At 35.8% G+C, this 20,279-nt stretch overlaps 4 protein-coding genes across 4 annotated transcripts; all 4 read left to right on the top strand.

Moving 5' to 3' along the window:
* The first annotated feature begins 753 nt into the window (after positions 1-753).
* Positions 754-3,672, top strand: LOC145239166 (nucleoporin Nup37-like). Its single transcript, XM_080102453.1, has 6 exons — positions 754-1,078; positions 1,185-1,318; positions 1,471-1,657; positions 1,984-2,188; positions 2,749-2,884; positions 3,239-3,672. Exons 1-6 carry the CDS (start codon positions 862-864, stop codon positions 3,362-3,364), a joined length of 1,005 nt encoding a protein of 334 aa, XP_079958579.1. The 5' UTR covers positions 754-861; the 3' UTR covers positions 3,365-3,672.
* LOC145239168 (6-phosphogluconolactonase-like) lies at positions 3,661-7,183 on the top strand. Its single transcript, XM_080102454.1, has 5 exons — positions 3,661-3,833; positions 4,239-4,384; positions 4,748-4,951; positions 6,156-6,296; positions 6,401-7,183. Exons 1-5 carry the CDS (start codon positions 3,722-3,724, stop codon positions 6,512-6,514), a joined length of 717 nt encoding a protein of 238 aa, XP_079958580.1. The 5' UTR covers positions 3,661-3,721; the 3' UTR covers positions 6,515-7,183.
* Positions 7,184-9,255: 2,072 nt separating this feature from the next.
* LOC145239621 (uncharacterized) lies at positions 9,256-12,236 on the top strand. Its single transcript, XM_080102983.1, has 8 exons — positions 9,256-9,557; positions 9,831-9,916; positions 9,977-10,100; positions 10,217-10,305; positions 10,360-10,412; positions 10,483-10,586; positions 10,656-10,714; positions 10,973-12,236. Exons 1-8 carry the CDS (start codon positions 9,482-9,484, stop codon positions 11,174-11,176), a joined length of 795 nt encoding a protein of 264 aa, XP_079959109.1. The 5' UTR covers positions 9,256-9,481; the 3' UTR covers positions 11,177-12,236.
* Positions 12,237-13,199: 963 nt separating this feature from the next.
* LOC145239290 (cocaine esterase-like) lies at positions 13,200-20,147 on the top strand. The gene is made up of 14 exons (XM_080102595.1): positions 13,200-13,359; positions 13,664-13,813; positions 15,059-15,322; positions 15,679-15,810; positions 16,149-16,262; positions 16,783-16,913; positions 16,994-17,111; positions 17,431-17,623; positions 17,793-17,957; positions 18,309-18,434; positions 18,644-18,838; positions 19,227-19,425; positions 19,733-19,839; positions 19,953-20,147. Exons 1-14 carry the CDS (start codon positions 13,311-13,313, stop codon positions 19,999-20,001), a joined length of 1,992 nt encoding a protein of 663 aa, XP_079958721.1. The 5' UTR covers positions 13,200-13,310; the 3' UTR covers positions 20,002-20,147.
* The last annotated feature ends 132 nt before the right edge of the window (positions 20,148-20,279 follow it).

Raw genomic sequence — 20,279 nt, 5'->3', positions numbered from 1 at the left:
GATAATCGCAGTGTAAACGGAAGGGGTCGCAAGGTAAGGTTAGGCGCCGCTAAGCATAGTGCAAACGGGCCTTTAATTTAGGCTGTTGTAGTCTTCAAAAAACTATTCAAGGGCTATTGCAATCACAAATTTCCTATATTTTTCACCAATTTATACATTAGCAGAAAGACTGTGCACAACAGTTAGCAAAAACATAAAGATACAAAAGTTAGTATATGCCACAAACCTTATCTTTTGTAATATCAACAAGGAATGACCACTATAGAGCATCAACATCGCTTGCAAAAATCCTTAAATTGTCAGCGTCAAACAGTGTAGCGAAATAGTACTTGCAACAGACTGAAAATCGTTTCAAAACGGACTTCATTATTTAGCTTACACAACCGGTAAACTTGAGAAACAAAATATAAAACTGCGCGCCTAAATTTGTCACTTTTTTCACACTTGTTCGCGCAAAGCTTTGTCTGATTTCTGATATATCCACATATTTTGGGGCGATGGAGGATGACCCAAAATTGTGTTGAAAATAAAGTTATAAACTGTTGGAAATGTTTCAGTAAACAGGTAGAGGTTATTTATTCTTTAAAAATGTCCAACAAGTCACATCTTAAGTTGTAACTTTAAAACGCCTTTCCAGGTTAGGTTATTTCCCCAGAATGTAGCAGCAAGAATCGTGACGTGCAAAACTTAGATCACAAACAAAACAAATTTAATTGCGGTGGTCCTTCGATCCTTGCTAAATAGGATTGTACCTATTTATTTTTGTCTGTTTCTACGATAATTTAGTAACCCTTTCAGTAAAGCTTTTTGATTTGAACTCTCATTCAATTGTACAGTGGCAATAACTTAAAACAAAAGGATATGAATTCTGAAGTAACGAAAACTTACATCTCTGCCAACTCTGGTATTCGAGCAATAGAGTTTTGCCCTTATGATGCTGCTTCAAACTTATTGGCTTTTGCAACTGAAAATGACCTTACTTTAAAATCTGTGGAGTTTTCAATGGAGATAATAGACCAGCGTCATAATTTCGTGGCAAAAGTATCTGATATTTATTCCTTTACAATGCAACATTATGGTGAGTTACTTCATTCAAGGGTGCAAAAACTCTTAAACTAATGCAAAGTCTATTTAGGCCACAAAAAATCTAAAATGATAAACCAAATGTAGAAATTAATTTGCAGGGATTTCATGCCTGTCATGGTCAGCATCAAGTAACATGAAATATCTGCCAAGATTGGCAAAACTTGCTTTTGGAACTGATCATGGAAGAGTCTGCATATTGTCAACTAACTTCAAAGAAGACACTAACACAATTGTGTGTTTAGTTGGTTTATTTACATGTAACTTTAGTATATCAACCTTATATTGACCTTAAACTTGGTTATGTAGCAATTGTTGTGTGTAAAATGATACTGTTAATGACCTGTGACTATCCTTGTTGTTTTTCCTTCAACGGTTTATTTTTAGACCCTTACTGGACATCAGAAAAGTGTGAATGCTGTCTCCTTCAACTCTGGCTCAAGTGTAGATATTCTTGCTTCGTGTAGTGATGACCACACCTGTAGGTTGTGGGACACAGTCACAGGAGATGTGATAACAATATTGACTTTGCAGTATGCTGGAATGGACTTGACTTGGCATGCAGTCGATTCAGGTACACTCACTAATTTCAACAGCCCTGAAATCAGTAAATTTGTATGATAAAGTTAACTGCCATGTAGTGTGGTATTTGATCACGGAATTATCTTAATCATCAATAATCGTCTCGGGGAATATTTTACTACATTTGAAAGGCTTTCTCCAAAATAGTTTGAACAGAGTGGAATAGGCAATTTAAAGCTGAGCAATGACACAACGAAAAGTTAAATAATGACACAGCACAAAACAAGGCCTTAGCTCATACCAAACAAGTTTTCCTTTGTGAAGTGCTTTTTCCTTTGACTTCAGTATGACTCATCTTTTATATGTTCTGATGTTTAGACAAACTGATGGTTGCTGAATTATCAGGGACAATTCGCTTTTACAGCTGTGATAGTACGGAAGTTGATTTTAAGGTTCAACCAATCACAGCACTGGAATGTGACCAAGGGATACTGGTATCTGCTGACTGGTGTCCAGTTAACTCACAAAAAGTTGGTGCCTGTGTGGGCAATGAATGGGTGATTTGGGACATGTCAAAGTATGGGTGAGGATTTGTATGCTAAAAAAATTACTTTTGGGGCATTGAAAAAAAAAAACTTTGACAATGACAGTTAACTTTAATCTGAAAAATTGTAAATTCCATTTTATTGCATATTCACTAAATCTAATCAGTTTTAGTTCAAAAATAAACTAGCCAATTGCTAATTGGAAAATGCTCTGCTTTATTGCACAAACCAATTATTCCCAAAAAACATGTTGGCAAATTGGAATTGCAAATTAATCCTATAATATGAATGTTTAAATACTGAACAGGCGTTTCGTTCACCAGGTAGCATATTTAATAAATTCTTTCGTTCAACTGGTGTAATGCTAAACAAAATACTAGTTGTTGTTTTCAAGAACTTGTATTTTAGCTGACGTTTTGCCCACCAGAATGGTAGGGGTTCTTCAGAGCAGTGAATGATATTACAGCGAGCACAGAGGCAAAAATGCACAAAAACAGCGGGATACGTATCACAACAACAACTAGTATTTTGTTTAGCATTACACCAGTTGAACGAAAGAATTTATTAAATATGAATGTTTTCCAACATTTTTTTCCAGATTACCAGAGGAAAGCAAACAATGTCATTCTGGTGGATCAACTAAGTTTCGCTGGTCACGACATCATGAAGATGTTTTTCTTACACAAGGACGACCAAAGCACACAATCAAAGTGCATCGCCTGGGTCACAGAGAGGTAGAGTTATTCACACATTTTAATTTATTGACATATTGCGAAAAAGGAAATTAAGAATTTATGTGTAGCCAATTTTTACCCACAGTCATATACAGTAAACCTCAGTTAAACCGGATTTGGTTAATCCAGATTTTTGCCTAATTTGGACAAAACTCAGGGTACAAATGACTTGTAATGTGGCAAGGCTTGTACTAAATGACTTTGGTTAATCCTGATTCTCGCCTAATCTGAACATTTTTTTGGGTCCAAACAGGTCCATATTAACTGAGGTCCATATTAACTGAGGTTTCAAACATATCAGTCAAGCAACTTTGATAATTTTACACAAAACTAACTACCAATGTTATGTTCTAGATTTTGCACCATGAAGTAAAAAATGTCGGATCTGGTGTAAGCTGGCACAGCAAACTTCCACTACTGGCCTTGGCTGGAAACAAATGCATTGAATTTGTAGATTTAACATCTGTCAGTGTTGCATGACAGTATATCACATGACCATGTATTTGGATATTAGTTAACAACAAAATGTTACATTGTCATTTACATAATGCATAATGTTGCGTAAAAAATGAAAATTTTTGTTTTGGTGCATTTAATATTTGTTTTGGCTGATGTTAATGTTAGTATTTTTGATGCAAACAAAAATCACATTTTGCCATTTGCAGATGATTGTTTTGTGTGAAAGTTGTTACACTGCCCTTTGTTATAGCATTGCCATTTGACTTTTTCCTGTTTACATTGCTTGTCAAAATACTGATTTGATTGTGAACAATTGTTTCCCTTTTTAGGTTGATTGTTAACTAGGTCTATTAATACGTAGCTAGACTAAAGGCAGTTATGGCGCAAAAGCACATCCTCAGCTCTGTTGATGAAGTATCAACGTTTTCTGCTAAATTTGTTGTTGACACTGCTGTTGAAGCCATCAATGAAAGAGGAATTTTTACCCTTGGTATGTTTAAAGTTTACCACAATTTTTGCATTTTAAAATGAAGTGTTTGTACCTTTGTTATTAATAGTGCATACTCGTAATTGAAACTTAAAGCTGGAATCTCCCAGTAGTGCATATTTGTTAAATATGTCCCATGCTTGAATTTATTAAGATTAGTTTGGTGATTTTGCAGTACCAAAACATCACCATTTGTTATTTTAGTGGTTTAATGCCACTGTGTTTCTATGATTACCACCAAGTAAAATAGCATTTTTCACTAGTAACAATATACCAGCTAGATGCGTTGAAAAATTTTAATTTTTATATTTAATATAAATTAGCAACTTTGCTGATTTAATGACTGTGTAACCATTGATCAGCCCTGTAGCAAACAGGTAATAACAAAAGTCATGTGTTAATTTGCAGGTGTTTCTGGTGGAAGCATAATCAATATACTTGCGTCCAATTTGGCTGGAAACCCTGATGTTGAATGGACTAAATGGAAAGTGTTCTTTTGTGATGAACGACTTTCTTCCTTTTCAAGTGAAGACAGCACATATGGTCAGTTTAAGGTAAGCATTCCTCATCATGTAACTGTCGTTAAGTTCATTTAATGCCTGACAATATCACATACTAAAGTGTTTATCTACTGGTGGGCAAAGCAGTCTGAAAACGGGTCACCCAGCAATACAAAAATCTCATCAGAATTAGGAAGCTGCTATGGTGTGCAAAAGTTTTCCAGGGCAACTAATTGAAAATGCAGTTTGTTTCACAACAAGCTTAAAATGAGAAAGTATAAGAAACAGATAAAACACAAAAAAATATCAAAACACTGATTTAATGAAAAAAAATGACCAAGTATTATGTTGGATGTTGTGATTAATCAAACTAGTTTCCTGGGTTATAGTTTACATGATTAATTTCCTTTGTTTCAGTCAAAACTAATTGACAAGGTTGGATGTCATGATTCCTGGGTAGCGATCAATCCTGAACTGCCAGTGGTCGAATGTGCAAAAGACTATGAGGAGAAACTGAAAAAGACTTTTACTGGCTCATGGCCTGAGTTTGATCTACTATTGCTTGGCATGGGCCCTGACGGACACACTTGTTCCCTATTTCCTGGCCATCAGTTATTGCAGGTTACTAGCATTTATAGTCGGCAAACTGTCTGCAGATCAAGTCAATCCTATATACAGTGCCGGCAAAAAAAATCTTTACATTCGGTCGGCAAAAAAAAACTTTACATGTAAATTTTGCATAAGTTCTTAGCTTACTGTTTCCGCCAAAAGCATTTTGTTGCAAAAACGCTTCTAGTTATGTCATAAGCTACTGTTTGGCTACACTTCACCGCAAAGTCATTGCACTGCGTACCCAGTGTTGCTTTACAGCTTCGTGATTAGTAAGGTGGGTGAAATCACACAATATTTTTTATATTCCCAAAATTGCGTGGTCTTGCAAAAAAAATTTCAAGCACTAAAATGGGTCGAAAAAAGATGCAAATCGAAGAAAAATCTTGTGCCTTGACTTTGTTAAAGAAGGGAGATTCTTTGATTGCTGCAGTGAGCATGGGCTTCTTTGCTGCCTGGCGACATGGTAGCTTAAGATCGTTCTAAAATCGATGACGATTGTCCTGTTTAAAACGTTGTGGAGAAGCTCAGGGTGCATGTTTTTGTAATTCAACGGCGGTTATAGATGGATATGAGGTTACTTCACACTTCAAAAGCTTATCTGTACTTGGCGAAGTCTTCTTAGGTGCGCCAGAACCTGACTTTCTCTTCTGAACCATCCCGTGTGGCAAGTATGCCGCTGACCTTTTAATTGATAAATTGCCTCTTTTGAGACCCCCAATATCTCTGGCTACAGCAATCACAGAATCTCCATTCTCTAACAAAGTCAAGGCATAAGGTTTTTCTTCCATTTGCATCTTCTTTCGACCCATTTTCGTGTTTGAACAAAATTTTGCAAGACCTCGAAACTTTAGCAAAATAAAAAATATTGTGTGATTTCACCGACCTTACTAATCACGAAGCTGTAAAGCAACACTGGGTACGCAGTGCAATGACTTTGCGGCGAAGTGCAGCCAAACAGTAGCTTATGAGGTAACTAGATCTTATGAACTTATGCAAAATTTACATGTAAAGTTTTTTTTTGCCACCAAATGTAAAGATTTTTTTTGCCGATACTGTATAGCTAGGTCATGCTACAGATATTTGTAGGAAATAGGAGTTTAGTAGTTTAAAGTTTAAACGAGTCCATGCTGTTGGGATACAGTAATAAAACTTTGAATCTTTTGTTTAAAAGTTTGTTTACAAAAACAAACATTTAACTTCACATATTACGTAGGAAAAAGAAAAGTGGATTGCTCCCATATCAGATTCTCCAAAGCCTCCACCTTGCCGTGTGACCATGACTTATCCTGTCATAAATAATGCCAGAAAAGTTGTATTTATCTCAGCAGGAAGTGGCAAAGCAGATACGATAAAAGTAAATCAATAAATCATATTTATTTCTAAAATTTTGCACTGTTGATAACCACAGTGATTGGTGAACCGTTTACAATTTTTACACAACACAATTACCTGTTTTAGGCTATTTTTACACCAATGGATGATCAAACTAAGTTACTACCAGCTGCACGAGTAAAGCCAACATCAGGTTCTTTGCATTGGATAATGGACACAGGAGCTGCAAGCAAACTCTAAACTACATTTGCCTGGTCATTGTGCATAGATATAAGCAGTATAGATAGTGCACCTTGATGATTTAATTCCTGAACTATTTGAATTTTGAAGTTCAGATGAAAGGGTTTCATTTATATTGTGTTTGCAAGTCTATACTCTTTATCTTTTGAACTACTTGTCTTTGTATTGTGCAAATTCCATTAATCACATATGCAAGTAGAACACATGAGCATACATGTGGAAATCCAAAACCTATTTAACCAAAATGAACCTAAGAAGTAATAGATTGTTTTATGTTGATTGTCACATATTGCGGAAAGTTACAAAATCAGAATAGGACCATGTATTTTGTTATCCATTAGTTTACTCTTCTGAATCTGAGTCCAAATTTTTTAAATGTATTAAACTTTGCTACACTAAAAGAGTCTGTAAAAGATTTGCATGTTTTTTATAGAGAGGTGCATGACAAATTATGAGTTTATTGCCCCTCAAAATTTCAAACTATTTCGTTTTGTGTTGCATCACAACTGCTGAAATCTGTTGTTTGTTAATGCTGTCCTATATTACTCTATGCAGATATTTTAGTTGTATTCTGTTTACCAATTACCGTAAAGTAATTGTACAAACACTTTCTTAATTGAATAAAAGAACAATTTCATTGTTTGCTTAATTACAAAATAGCAAACATTACTTTCGTGTTTTCAATACCAGTACAAACAGAAATTATAGATACGTAGCTTACATGGTAAGTAATACATTTATTCATTGAGTAAATGTTTGATTTTTTACATCAGGTAATAATAATCACAATCGGTTTCAATTGAAATAATACACTGCACAAAAATCATTTTGTTGAGGTAACCCAAAATACCGTCATTCGTTAACAGAAATGCAGTAAAGCGTGGCATTTTAAAATCTTGTACCGTCGTTGGTTTCGGTTCCTGTTCACCTGCACTAGCCCACACGTCGCGCCTAATCTACTTACTGGCAAATTGCAGGAAGCACTAAATCACGTGCAAGTCAGAATTATACCCATCAATGCCCATGTTGATTTCATTTGAATGAGTTAATTGCACCATAGATTGACAAGTTGGGTCTTGTTTCGTTGGTAATAAACATTTACTGGGAAATTTAGACATTTTGCAAATTGTTTTTAATGTCTTCTAGGTAGTACAGATAGAAATTTAAGATATGTTTGCTGACATCATATCTAATGTATTTGTTTATTGAGTAAGTATTTCATTTTTGGGGGGTACACGGTAATAATCAGCCACAATCGGTTTCAATTGAAAAAATATACTTCACAAAAATCACATTGTTGAGGTATCCCAAAACACCGTCATACGTGAACAGAAATGCAGTAAAGCGTGGCATTGTAAAATCATGTGTAATGCGGTACTGCAGAACAAACAAGTACCTGCTAATACTCGGTACTGTTGTTGGTTTCGGTTCCTGTTCACCTGCACCAACCCAGACGTCGCGCCTCATTAACTTATTGGTAAACTACAGGAAGCGCTAAATCACGTGCAAGGTGGAATTATACCCAATGTCCATGTTGATTTCATTTGAATGGGTTAATTGCACCGTAGATTGACAAAGTTACGGTTTAATGTATTTGTTATGGAGTAAGTATTGATTTTTGGGGGAACAAGGTAATAGTTGGTCACAACCGGTTTTAACTGGTAATGATACATAGTATGAAAAACGCAATATTTCCGATGCCATCTAAACCTGCGAGCCCGCTTTGCCCACACTGAGCCAGCGCTATGCCCGTGTAAAGTCTGCGCCAAGCCCGGGTAGCCTATATGGGATGAAGTTGCATTATTATTTAATTACAAACCCTCACCCCAACCCCAATAGCCCTAACAGTGTGCATTTTTTGAAGAAGTGGAAAATTACAATTAGCGCGTACGGACTTGGCATTCGCCAAGCGGGCTTAAACCGCATTGTTTTAGGTAACCCAATTAAACCACCGTTATTCGTGAACAGAAATGCAGTTAAGCGTGGCATTGTAAATTCATGTGTAATGCGGTACTGCAGAACAAAGAAGCACCCGCTAATAATCAGTACTGTTGTTGGTTTCGGTTCCTGTTCACATTCACCAACCCACACGTCGCGCCTAATCAGCTTATTGGTAAACTGCAGGAAGCACTAAATCACGTGCAAGGCAGACATACACCCAATGCCCACATTGATTTAACTTGAATGGGTTTTTGTAACATTGATTGGTAAAGTAGCGTCTTGTTTTGTTACTGATTCACATTTACTTGAAAATTCAGACATTATTACGTTCTTGATTTTGTTCAATTGTTTGCTTTAGTAAAGTCGAGAGGAGAAAATAGGGAATTTCCCTGTGGGGAAACCAGTTAATACAAAAGAAAATGGTAGAGCTACTAACACCATACGTTTCTCCTGATCCAAAAGTGCTTAATTTTCGATAGGTGGCGTAAAGAGCTGAATTATTTATTTAGCGGCTATAAATGGGTTGGGCTGGGAAATATTTACATAAAATTTTTACATTAGTAACTAATTTTTTGGGTTAGTTTTATTGAATTTTAAGTGCTAATACCTTACCCCAACCCTAATAGCCCTAACCGTTAGCATTTTTTGAGATATACCGTTTTAAATGAAAAAAGTGCTCTTTGCGCCACCTGTCGAAAATTAAGCACTTTAGGATCAGGAGAAACGTATGGTGTTAGTAGCTCTACCAAAGAAAATAGCTCCGTTCCGTTTTTTTACACACACTTTTTGCGTTTGCTATTGTTCTCATATTGAATGCAAATGTGGTGAAACTTTTTATTTTGATGATTTCGCTTTCGGTTGAAGTAGTTTGTAGTGCTTTTCAAACGAGCTATTACTGTCAAACAGTTTAGCGTCTAACAAAGTGTTCTGCTACGATTTGTTTGACAAAACGAAATAAACTTAACTCAATTTCGGCCTGTTCTGACTTGAAACAAGTTTGTCATCTGGAACATTAGAATCAAGCTTATGGGAGACCAATCGGCTCGTATTGATAGTACAGGTGAACAAGAAACGAGTTCAACACGGCCAGAACCAGTTAGAGGTAAGTAAAATGTTGGATCATCATAGCAAATTAGCAATGGCATATATATGGCGTAAAACGTTTTGCACAACCAATTCAGCTGGCAATAGAGAATGAAACATGTATATCATCCTTATCAAAATGAACATTCTAAGTATCATTGGATAGCTGAATGTAACCAAGTACTTAACTGTGACTCATCCTACCATAACACATCATAACAAATATTTGGACAAGAAACATTCACATGTCCAAGTTAATTTTAATGTTACGTGACCGCAATTTTTTATGTAGATGCTTATGGAATAAGCAACTGCTTTCTATGCTCAGAAGATCAAGATTTGTGGTCACAGTTGCACCCAAGCAATGCTACTATTGGGGTAATGAAAGGACAAAAAATATATTTTGTAATACATGCATATCATTTTACTCGTTTATAGACACAAAAAGAGCTGGAAAGTTTAAAAAAGAAGCTAAAGGAGGATTATAACATGAAAGATCAATTGTGGAAGCTATTAAAACGATTTTTAGCAGGACCTAATCAAAAAAATATTATTGACGAAGGTTTGTTGCAGTTAAACAATCAATATATTTTTAAAAGTTACAAATATTTTAAAACTGCTATTTTTGCTTCAATTTGGTTTAAATTTACTTTTTACATGTGTTGTTTTATTTTTTAGGTTTCTTATCAGTTCATGGTTTCATAGCTGTTACTAAATGGTTTGGCTCTTTCAAAAAAATGGGAAACACCTGTTACTGCCTACAGCAGGTAACAAACTTCTTTTATGTTGCACAGATCAGTTTGTTAAATTGTTTTATTTAGGTTGACAATCTTATGCGGAAAGGTGGTGTTAAACAAGGAAAATCTTTTGTAAGGTGAAACAAGTTCTGTTTTTTTTTTAAATTGTGATATTTTGAAATTTCTCAATGTTATTATTCTTAACAGCTGGTTTGCCGGGTTTATCACAAATGACAAAGCAAATGAATACCTTTGTAAAGAAAAATGTGGGACTTTTCTGGTTCGTTTTAGTGAAAGCCTCTGTTCTGAAGGTGTGAACACATTTGTAACATAATAAAAATTAAATCTGGCAGTCCTAAAAGTTTTTTTTCTATCAACAGGTGGTTTTTGTGTTGCTGTTAAATTTAAAGAAGATGAAGTTTTACAATATCAAATTAAGGTGCTGTACTTTTATGTACTGTGGCCTACTATTTTGAGTAAAAGAAAAAAATACCTTCTGACTAAATAATTATCAGCCAACGGTAGCATCGGGCAGAGCAAACAAATGTTGGAAAAATAAAGAAAAACTTATCTCTATTTCTTTGATGTAGCCCTGTTTCTGCCATTTTGCAAATAGCTGAACAGCTATGTTCACAAATTGTAGACACGAGTATCTTCACTCATCAGATAATTTTTTTTATAAAATTTTGTATTACAGGGAGATTACCAACAAGCTTGCAATGGTCAGCGTTACAATGCTAAACTTCGTCTGATATCAAAAGAGGCCCAGGACATTGGTCCTTGCATTAATATAGTGGAGCTTGTTCATGAACTTCGCTGTGGAGTAGGAGATATTGAAGGAGAATTTGAAACAATCTGTCCAGATTTACCCCTTAATGCCACTTTTCAGGGGTACAATTAAACAAATGAACAGTTTGTGTGATAAAACATGCCCACTATAAACCTTTTGTTTGTAATAACTTACTTTTCTGAGTACAGTTGTAAATACTAAGTTTTGAAGCACAGTTTTAAACAAGTAAATGATTGATTATTTTTAAATATTTGTCTCAATTGTGGGCATTGTAGTTTGTTTTACAATAGCCATATATTTTTATCAATTAAAGGTAGGCCAATAGTAGCAACTTAAGATGATAGGAGCATGCTTCACCCTGCTAATAGTTGCTTTTGATACGATTATTTTTGCTATGAACGTTTTTGACATGTTTTATATCCATTCTTCACTGCTTATGTTAAGTGTCTTCAGTATATTGCCTTTCACTGCTTGTTAACATTGATATCTTTGCTCTGTAAAAAGCCTTAATTAAGTGAACTAAAAATTAGATGTTTAAAGTGTCTTGAATCAATCTGCAATGCAAAGAACCAAACAATTTTTGAATTGTATATATGTTACTATGTCTTGTTACCTTTTCCTATTTAGAGCTTTTTTCTTACCATGAGATAACACCTTCCGCCAGAACTAATTACTGGAATTGCTTAATATTGATTGCTGCATCATGACATTGCTTACAATTTTACATTATCTTACCATTCTTGGTTTTCTTGCCACACAAAGATTGTTAAATAGAACAAAAACTTTTGTTTTGTGTCATTTAAATTTTTTTAATTTACAAACCAGAAGCCCATTCCAAAAGTACACTGATGAAACTCAAAATATATTTAACCAAAATAAGAGGACTTTTTAAAATCTAACAAAATTATTGTGCTAGCTTTATTGATGTTGGATTAGTTTAATTAAAAAAAAAAATTGCAAAGTAATCCACTCCAAAGCCTTGACTATGCGCTATGTTCAATAACAATCTCTTTATTGCAATATTTCGCAAAAAAATGACATTCTAATGTAGTATTTTATAATTTTGAGAACAATTGCTGTTTTTACTTTGTGTCAAATTTTTTTCAAGCATGTTTTCTGTAAATCTTTTAATTTTTGTGGTGGTTTACAATAAAATAGTTGAGAAGTATAAGGTGAATCATTTATACTTTAGATTTGGATGTCAAAGCATTGTTTACCAATGAAAGTTGCGCTTGCTTGCTTCTTGTTCTCCAACAATTTGTCACATTCCTAAATATGTTCCTTATGTCGGAAGTATGTCACATTGGTACACTACTCTGCCTGGCAGCGCACGACCCCTCAATTGTGTATTATCTATTTTTATTCCTCGTTTGGATGTAAACACAGCAGTCGATGTTAAAGTGTTTGGATTTTAAACAAGGCATGACCCAGTAAGTAATTAAAAAATCCCACAAAAAATCCTAATTTTCGTAACAAAGCCTGTCAACGTCAAGAAACCTTTGGCTGAGCTTCGAACCAGGAAAACGTTATGGAAAACACAGTCTGTGCCAAAACTGTTTTCGGAAATCGGTTTGATAAGTGTTCGTAAAGCAACTGTTTAGGAAAAAACGATAAAAAAATTTGAATTCAAATAATTCGTCATGACTTTTAAACGCTGTCAATATTTTTTCTTTTTGATATTATATTTATATATATTTTATTTTTTACCAATGCAATCGATACATTTGGTGTAAATCGTGTTCAACTTCAGCATTCAATAACTCACACAGCTAATAACCACCGAGTGAGTTTCTTTTGTCTCTAGGGCCCGAGTAAGTGAAATCAATGTTTAGGGATTTTGTTTTTCCCAATCAAACTACTATCAACCATTTTTTCCTTCTATATTCCCGCAGGGATTTCATCCATATTGCTGATTCTGCGGTGTAATTTCTCCTTTTGTGAACGCTGAAGATACTAGTTAATAAGTTGCTTTGTTATTTTTGTCTGTGAGCGAATAACAGTAAACAACGATTTTTTTTGTAAACACAGCCGCATGGTTTCTATGATTCATATGTCAAAGTTTAGAGCATGGAACCCCTGAGGCAAAATTTTGGTAGTACTGGCCATCTCACGTGCATTTTGTCTTTTTGCAGCAATGTGTCAGTGTGTTTGCAGTATAGGCAGCTACTAATACAACCACACTTGCTGAAAGAAGTGTCAAACATAGAACATAATTTACAACTGTACAGAAATACGTTTGAAGGAGATGAAGTTTTTACAGTTGCTGTTACTTTTATTGGTGTATGTTTGCGCAGGTAGGTGAACCTGTTATGTTTAGGAAACAAAGACGTGTGCTCCTATTGGTCTCTGTTGTGAATGTTTGGCACCTATATTAACTAATAAAAAGGCAAAATTAGGACTATAATAATCGGCGTTTAAAGTTAATTATTGCTGAACATTGCACAGTCCTAACACTTGTTTAGCAATCACAATTTTACCTGCCTAACTTACCCACATGCCTATATTGTTTGATTTTTATAACCGATTAGGTCTATTTACACGGTTTCGGGCGCAAATAGGCCCTATCGGTTATAGACCAAGGCTTTATATTTTGTGTAGGTTTTTCTTTGGTGTCGTCGTGTTCGGATGAAGCGTTTTGCAAAGATTTGGTCGGATCTGTGCCTGATTGTTCCCATCTTAAACAATCTGAACGCGAAAAATGTCCGCTCGCTTGCAAGCTCTGTACGCCAACTACTGCTCCAACGACAGGTAACAGATTTTTTGAGATATTTTTATTCCTTGGGTTACGCAAGATGTATAGGCTTTAAACTCCAAAAGCAGCACAATCGGCTTGTAATCCCGCTGTAAGTCAGGTCTAGCTTTAAATGTCGGGTTCGGTTAAGAAATATAAATCCACTAAACAGGTCTCTAGTAATCATAGCATGTTTGATGTTTGAGCAGTGCCATGTTTTTTTAAATTTTTCTCGTTGTTGAAGTTAATCAGCTTGAAAATGTTATATGAACCTGTTTTATAATAGTAGCGTAGCGGAACATGTTGCTTACAACGGTTCATCAAACAAAACTGTTCACAATCTGTTTGAGCTATTTTTACAATTTGTTGGTGACTATTAACTTGGACTAGTGTTTCTCAAGATTTTTCATCCAACTGGGCCTGGATTAATCATAAAGCAGATCAGGCCCTTGGGATATTAATGAAAAGGATGGCATCACAGAAACTTTAAAACCGAATTTGATACCGCGCCGTCTTCTGTAACATAAACAGTATCACAACAGACAACAATAATTTCATCTTCTTTTAATTTCAGCTTTTGATTTTAAGCTACTTACAAGTTAACACAGTGTGGGGCTTTAAAGTGATAAGAGCGCTTAGGGCAGTGATTCTCAGAGTGCGTGGTGCGGCACATTAGTGCGCCCGAAAAGATTTCAAAATGTACCGCTTAAATAATCGCTTTTTGAAAAGGCAAACATTATCTGCCATTTTAATGGCGAGATGTGGCATGCATGAACATTTTTAAAGCTCATTTTTATTTACGTGTCAAAAAAGCAATTTCATGCACTACACTGAAGTTGTAAAATAACTTTTTCTAACAACATTTGTGTCGTGGCATAAAGTGTGGCGCAAAAAATAGTTTGTTATCCACTACATGGCTTTGGCTACTATCTGAAACGCCCAGTGTCTATTACGCTTACAGATATAAAAAAACTGGAAAACGTAGTCTGCCCAGAACATACTGACACAATGAGCAGAAGTCGGCACCTTTTTTTGCACTGCGGACCGTTTTGAAAACTGAAATTTTATCGCGAAATGGCTTTCAAAAAACTATAAATTTTTAGCTATAAAAAAAGTCTTAATTAATTTAACCTCCCCGGGATGCACGGGGGAAATGTTTTAAAGCATTTAGCCAGAAAACTATACGGCCTGGTAACGAACTTCTCGCGGACCGGCACTGATATGACTTACGGTGGATAACCAATGACTTTGATAATTTTTAGAGCCTATTTTCGCTGGTGTACTTCGACTGCTGGCCAATGCTGATTACGTTTCTATATTTCGCTTGTTCGGCCAATCTAGCACCACAGTCGAGATGGCCAACCTTCGTGGTATCCAACAGTCAGGGGTCAACATATTTTATGGCGTTCCATACGCTCTTCCGCCAGTGGGTTCGCTTCGGTTCCGCAAGCCTGTGGCTCACCCTGGATGGAATGGCGTGAGGGACGCTACCCAGCCGGGTTTCACATGTATGCAAGAGTCTACAAGTAAGTAATTATGTATTTGTAACTGTTGCTTTATATACAACTGTTTTTATTTGACAATCCTTACATTAGGGCAAGTAAGCCATAACCGACCGAATTCAGATTACGTTTAGACCTAATGGTATTTTCTCAAACTCTAGTCCAAAAATGTTAACTTCTGGTGTATTTGATTAATACGTTGGCTGCAGGGGAGTTTTTTTCTAATTGTAACTCGGCTAAAATCAGTCACATTGACAAGCCTTAACCCCGGGACGGTTTCGAGAGTTTACAATTGTTAGATGTTTTATATTACATCTTTAGTTGTCTTTGCGCAAAGGTGTTAAACAAGAAAAGTTTCATTGTATTGTTTTTCAATTTAGCTAGCAGGCTTTATCCTGGTACACCCAATGAAGATTGTTTGACTGCAAATATTTTTGTCCCGTTGAATAGCAACTCTACACTTCTCCCAGTGGTGGTTTTCATTCATGGAGGAAGTCTGCTATACGGCTCAAGTGAGTTTCCCACACCTTGTTGTATTAATTGCTGCATTGCAGGTCAGGAACTTGGCTGAATGGCCTGGCGCGCCTGACCCACATACAGAAATAAAAAACCTTGATCGGGATTCGTCCCCGGGAGTGTCCTGGGTTCGAACCCCGTGAAAAAAAAATTGCTGCATTGCAACATGTTACGGTTCTGCGCAAATTATTTAACAGGATGTAAAAACAACATCAGAAAAGTCTGGGCCTCTAAAATGCAAAGACATATAGCAGCTAAATTGTCTGGAAACTCAAAATCTGTATTGGATAATGACATGTGGCAACAATCAAAAACTGTATTTTCATTTGCGCAGATCTTGTTTATGACTCCCGATTTTTGGCCTTGAGTGCAAGAGCGGTTGTCGTCACAATCAACTATCGGTTGGGGTTCTTTGGTTTTCTAGCATCCGGTGATGGCAAGATTAAAGGTATACGGATGTTACTTGTTTTCAAAACAATATTGACTGTAAGACTTGAAATTTCTTCATTATCTGCGTATACTTACGAAATGCATCTGTTATCTTACGGCTCAAATTGCACGATCATGGACTAGAACAGTGGTTCCCAAACTGTGGGCCATGGCCCAGTACTAGGCCACCAAGACATTTTCAATGGGCCACAGAGCCATTTGAACAGATTCTACTGTTTTGTTATGCTATAGATATTTTGCGCTTTGTTTTGAAAAACATAATATTTGCAAAGAATTCCGAATCTTGTAGCCAAATTTCGGGAGCATGTATCTCATTAAAAATAAATTGCTAGAAACCATTTCGGCTGTTTTTGAGTTATTTTTGTTTGTTTGTGCCCAAATTTCAGCACGTGGTGAGCCACGAATCGCTATTAAGTAGACATTTGGGCCATAGACCAAAAAAGTTTGGGAACCCCTGGACTAGAATCATAATCACAAAATTAGGCATTGATGAAGATTTATTTACTGGCTTATTTTAGGAAATTTCGGTCTTTATGACCAGAAACTTGCCCTTGAGTGGGTGAAAAACAATATCGACAAGTTTGGTGGAAACCCGAACGAAGTAACGATTATCGGACACTCGGCTGGCGGGCGCTCAGTTAGTGCACAGGTTCGTGTCGAATAAAGTTACTGCCGGTCTATATCACAAATAACTTAGATAATGTAACTAACTAAAATATAAAATTGCAGATACTTTCGCCGATGAACAACGCCTCTCTGTTTAAAAGAGCAGTAATGCTCAGCAGTGGGTTAATTCCCAAACCCATGAACACAAAAACCCGACGAAGAATTTACGAAACTGTTGTTGGTAACTTATTGTTTTGAATATTCATAGCTTAGTCAATTTTTAAAATGTAAAAACTAAGCTTGTATAACTAATCATTATTTGCCTGATAGATTTCTCGTACTTTTTGATTAATTTGGCAATAATTCATTTCAAAAAGACGTTATGTTTTCTGGGTTTAATTTAAAACCTTTTGACGTCTGTATTTGCACATCTATACATGTCATTAATTCCAAATATTAACCCAATATTATCTAACTTGTCGAAGAAAAACCATGCAGAAATAGACAATAAAGAGCTGAAGTTAGGTTTCCCCACCTTATCTATTGCTGTTGCTTTCCAGAAATGGCTTCGTGCAACAACACTGTGGACGAAGTGGATTGCCTTCGCTCGAAGACTGCTGAAGAAATTGTGGCAATTACAAAAAGCATACGAACAAGCAGTTTCTTTGCAAGGACCGTTGGTTTTAATTACGGGGAAGAATTTCTACCCGGAAAGGCGGAGGATTTTCTCGCGTGGGCCACAAACTTAAATCAGTAAGCTGATTTTCTGTTTTTTGTTTTGCTGAATTTTAAGATATGATTTGCAAAACTTTTTTGTGTTTATGTGTTCTATAGTCAACAATTCACAGTTAAAAAATAATGCATTTTGGACATTTTTGGAGTTTAATTTGTGCAGAAATCATAACGTTTTGTTCAAAACCAGATACAAAGTGGTGGTCGGCCTTGGCGAGTTGGAAAGTTCAATCTACAGTGGTCTGGATCAAACAAACCTCACGATGACTGATATCATTGCCCAAGTCATGAGTCAGCAAGAACTTTCACCCACCTCAATAGAAAGACTAAGCAAGCTGCTTGAGTTTAACTACAGGTATAAGTGATAAAAAATCAACGTAAAAAACTTGAGCACAAAAATTCAACTCGCAACTGATCAGTTTGATCAATCATCAATATATATTACTACATCACAGATATGACATAAGAACAAATTGATCAATATTAACAGTTTTGTAGACTTATTAGTACCTCGTTTTAAACAGTGCGAAATATACACTCGCATGACAAAGCCGTTAGTGTAAAAAATAGTATTCAGTAATTATTAATTAGTAACTTGGCTTTTCGAAGATTTGTTCCACTTGTTCGATAGCATCCTTTAAAAGGCGAGTTTGTGGACAACGTACTAAGCTATTGACTCTAATCACTATGTGTTTTATTTTAACAGGAACTACGAGGCAACTGACCCGAAAATTGCCAGAGTGCTTGCTCAGTTGGAGATGCTAGCGGACAATAAGTTTAATGTACCCGCTGTAGTTTTTGCGGATAAACTTCGACAAATCAATGTTACAACGTAAGACACATTTAGCAATTTTTAATGCTAGTCATTCATAACATTTTACCATTTCTGGGAAGTATTTGTTTGACCAAATTTGTCTTTCGGTGGACAACAATAAACTAGTCCAACAAAGCAATGCTTTAAGAAAACTAAACCAACGGAAGATTTTGTTACATATTAGTGCATTATTAGCGTTTGATATCTCTCTTGGCACTTTATACTAGGTACTTTTTCCGACTCGTTCACCCCATTTATCAATCCTTGCTTCTTCCGCGGCCTGACTACCTACAAGGAAGGATGTTACACGAAGACGTGGTGATATATCTCTTTAATGCAGCAATGCTTCTTTCATCACAGTCTGACGATGTTCAAGTCGGCAGGAACTTGGTTGGCGCTTTGCGGAGCTTTTTCCACACAGGGTAAGCTATAAGTTATTTGTTAACCAAATCTGTTTGTTTCAATAAATGGGCTATTTAGTGATAAAAATAATAGTTGTTATCTGTATTGTTATTAATTCAAAACGTCCACCTTCCCAGTTAGAGATTGTTTTCTCATTATATAAAGCGCTTATTCTTTGGTCGATTTGTGCATTTAAGTTTGTCTATGCGATGAAACGATCAGTAAATGACTAATTAACATCTCAGCAAGGTTGTGAATAAAATAGTTATTCTCAAAGACATTTACATCCCAACTTTTTAAATAAAGGTTATGAACAAGAACTGCACGTTTAAACTATTCTATGTTAATGTACCCAAGCTGTCATAATGCAATCCAGTTTAAGTCAAAAATTTTTTTTTTTTATCACAGAGTGATTAGTCTGCCCGAGTCTGACGTAACGTGGGAAGTGTACGATCCTGCCAGGATCAACACACTGAAAATCGGACTCAACTATTCCACACAAGAGCAATACTTTGCACGCTCACGTGACCTCTGGGAGAACATGGTGCCGCACACGATAAACGACACAAGTTGCAATGACGTATCAAGTACTACGTCACCGGCAACGGTACACATAATTTAATTTTTACACTTTCTATGGCTCGGTCATAATATTTTAGTACGTCTACAAAGCAAAATACCAATGCGCATTGCAATTTGTTTGCGTACCTCCAAATTATAACGTTAAAGCATTCATAAAAGTATTGACCATTTAGCAACACTAATTGTTCTCAATGTGATTTTAATTTTTTACCTATTTAGAAAGATCGCCGTTTAAAACTTATAGACAAAGGGTAATCCAACGCAAATAATTGAATTTTAATTTATTTAATTATGTTATGCATACAAGTTGTAGGCCATTTTCTGTGTTTTAGACACCACCACCCGAACTCTGCGCTGACCTGGACGAATACTTAGCATGGAAAGAAGAATATTTAACATGGCTTGAAGATTACAAAACCTGGAAAGCCGAATTTAGAAAGTAAGCTAAAGTTGCATATATGAAACCAATAGCTGTAAATACAAACTTTCTACATGTGGTGCCTATTTAGGCTACGTGTGTGTGACAACTGACTTACTTTTGGTTTTCGACAGATACAAAGATCTGGCAGATGCAGGAAAAGCATGCTCCCCAGTAGGTTGAATTCAAACAAATTTGTGGCATTATGTTGTCTCTATTGTGGATGAAACTTATTAGTTTAACTTTTCGTTTTGGGGAGACACCAATGTACTTCACACGGATATTGCTAATTCTTTTTAACAACGTCGCAATAAACATAACCTCTTGTACTTGTGTTGTATGATGCAGGTAAACAATTTGAGCAATTTTTCGACAAAAACTTTTACCTTTACAACCTGGTATAAAAATGAATATTATGGCGAACATGGCGATAAAATAGATACCACTGGTTAATAAACTAT

The sequence above is a fragment of the Phallusia mammillata genome, chromosome 7, assembly GCF_965637545.1.
Source record: "Phallusia mammillata chromosome 7, kaPhaMamm4.hap1.1, whole genome shotgun sequence".
Taxonomy (NCBI): Eukaryota; Metazoa; Chordata; class Ascidiacea; order Phlebobranchia; family Ascidiidae; genus Phallusia; species Phallusia mammillata.
The sequence above is the reverse complement of the archived record's forward strand: the minus strand, read 5'-3'. Positions and strand labels throughout refer to the sequence as shown.

Excerpts from the sequence above, each read along its gene's own strand:
- LOC145239168 (XM_080102454.1), top strand. The coding sequence starts at position 3,722 with ATGGCGCAAAAGCACATCCTCAGCTCTGTTGATGAAGTATCAACGTTT. Across the intron at positions 3,834-4,238 it reads AAGAGGAATTTTTACCCTTG|GTGTTTCTGGTGGAAGCATA; the intron begins GTATGTTTAAAG and ends GTTAATTTGCAG. Across the intron at positions 6,297-6,400 it reads GCAAAGCAGATACGATAAAA|GCTATTTTTACACCAATGGA; the intron begins GTAAATCAATAA and ends TACCTGTTTTAG.
- LOC145239290 (XM_080102595.1), top strand. The coding sequence starts at position 13,311 with ATGAAGTTTTTACAGTTGCTGTTACTTTTATTGGTGTATGTTTGCGCA. Across the intron at positions 17,112-17,430 it reads AATTTACGAAACTGTTGTTG|AAATGGCTTCGTGCAACAAC; the intron begins GTAACTTATTGT and ends GTTGCTTTCCAG. Across the intron at positions 17,624-17,792 it reads TGGGCCACAAACTTAAATCA|ATACAAAGTGGTGGTCGGCC; the intron begins GTAAGCTGATTT and ends GTTCAAAACCAG.
- LOC145239621 (XM_080102983.1), top strand. The coding sequence starts at position 9,482 with ATGGGAGACCAATCGGCTCGTATTGATAGTACAGGTGAACAAGAAACG. Across the intron at positions 9,917-9,976 it reads CAAGCAATGCTACTATTGGG|ACACAAAAAGAGCTGGAAAG; the intron begins GTAATGAAAGGA and ends ACTCGTTTATAG. Across the intron at positions 10,587-10,655 it reads TGAAAGCCTCTGTTCTGAAG|GTGGTTTTTGTGTTGCTGTT; the intron begins GTGTGAACACAT and ends TTCTATCAACAG.
- LOC145239166 (XM_080102453.1), top strand. The coding sequence starts at position 862 with ATGAATTCTGAAGTAACGAAAACTTACATCTCTGCCAACTCTGGTATT. Across the intron at positions 1,319-1,470 it reads AAGAAGACACTAACACAATT|ACCCTTACTGGACATCAGAA; the intron begins GTGTGTTTAGTT and ends GTTTATTTTTAG. Across the intron at positions 2,189-2,748 it reads TGGGACATGTCAAAGTATGG|ATTACCAGAGGAAAGCAAAC; the intron begins GTGAGGATTTGT and ends ATTTTTTTCCAG.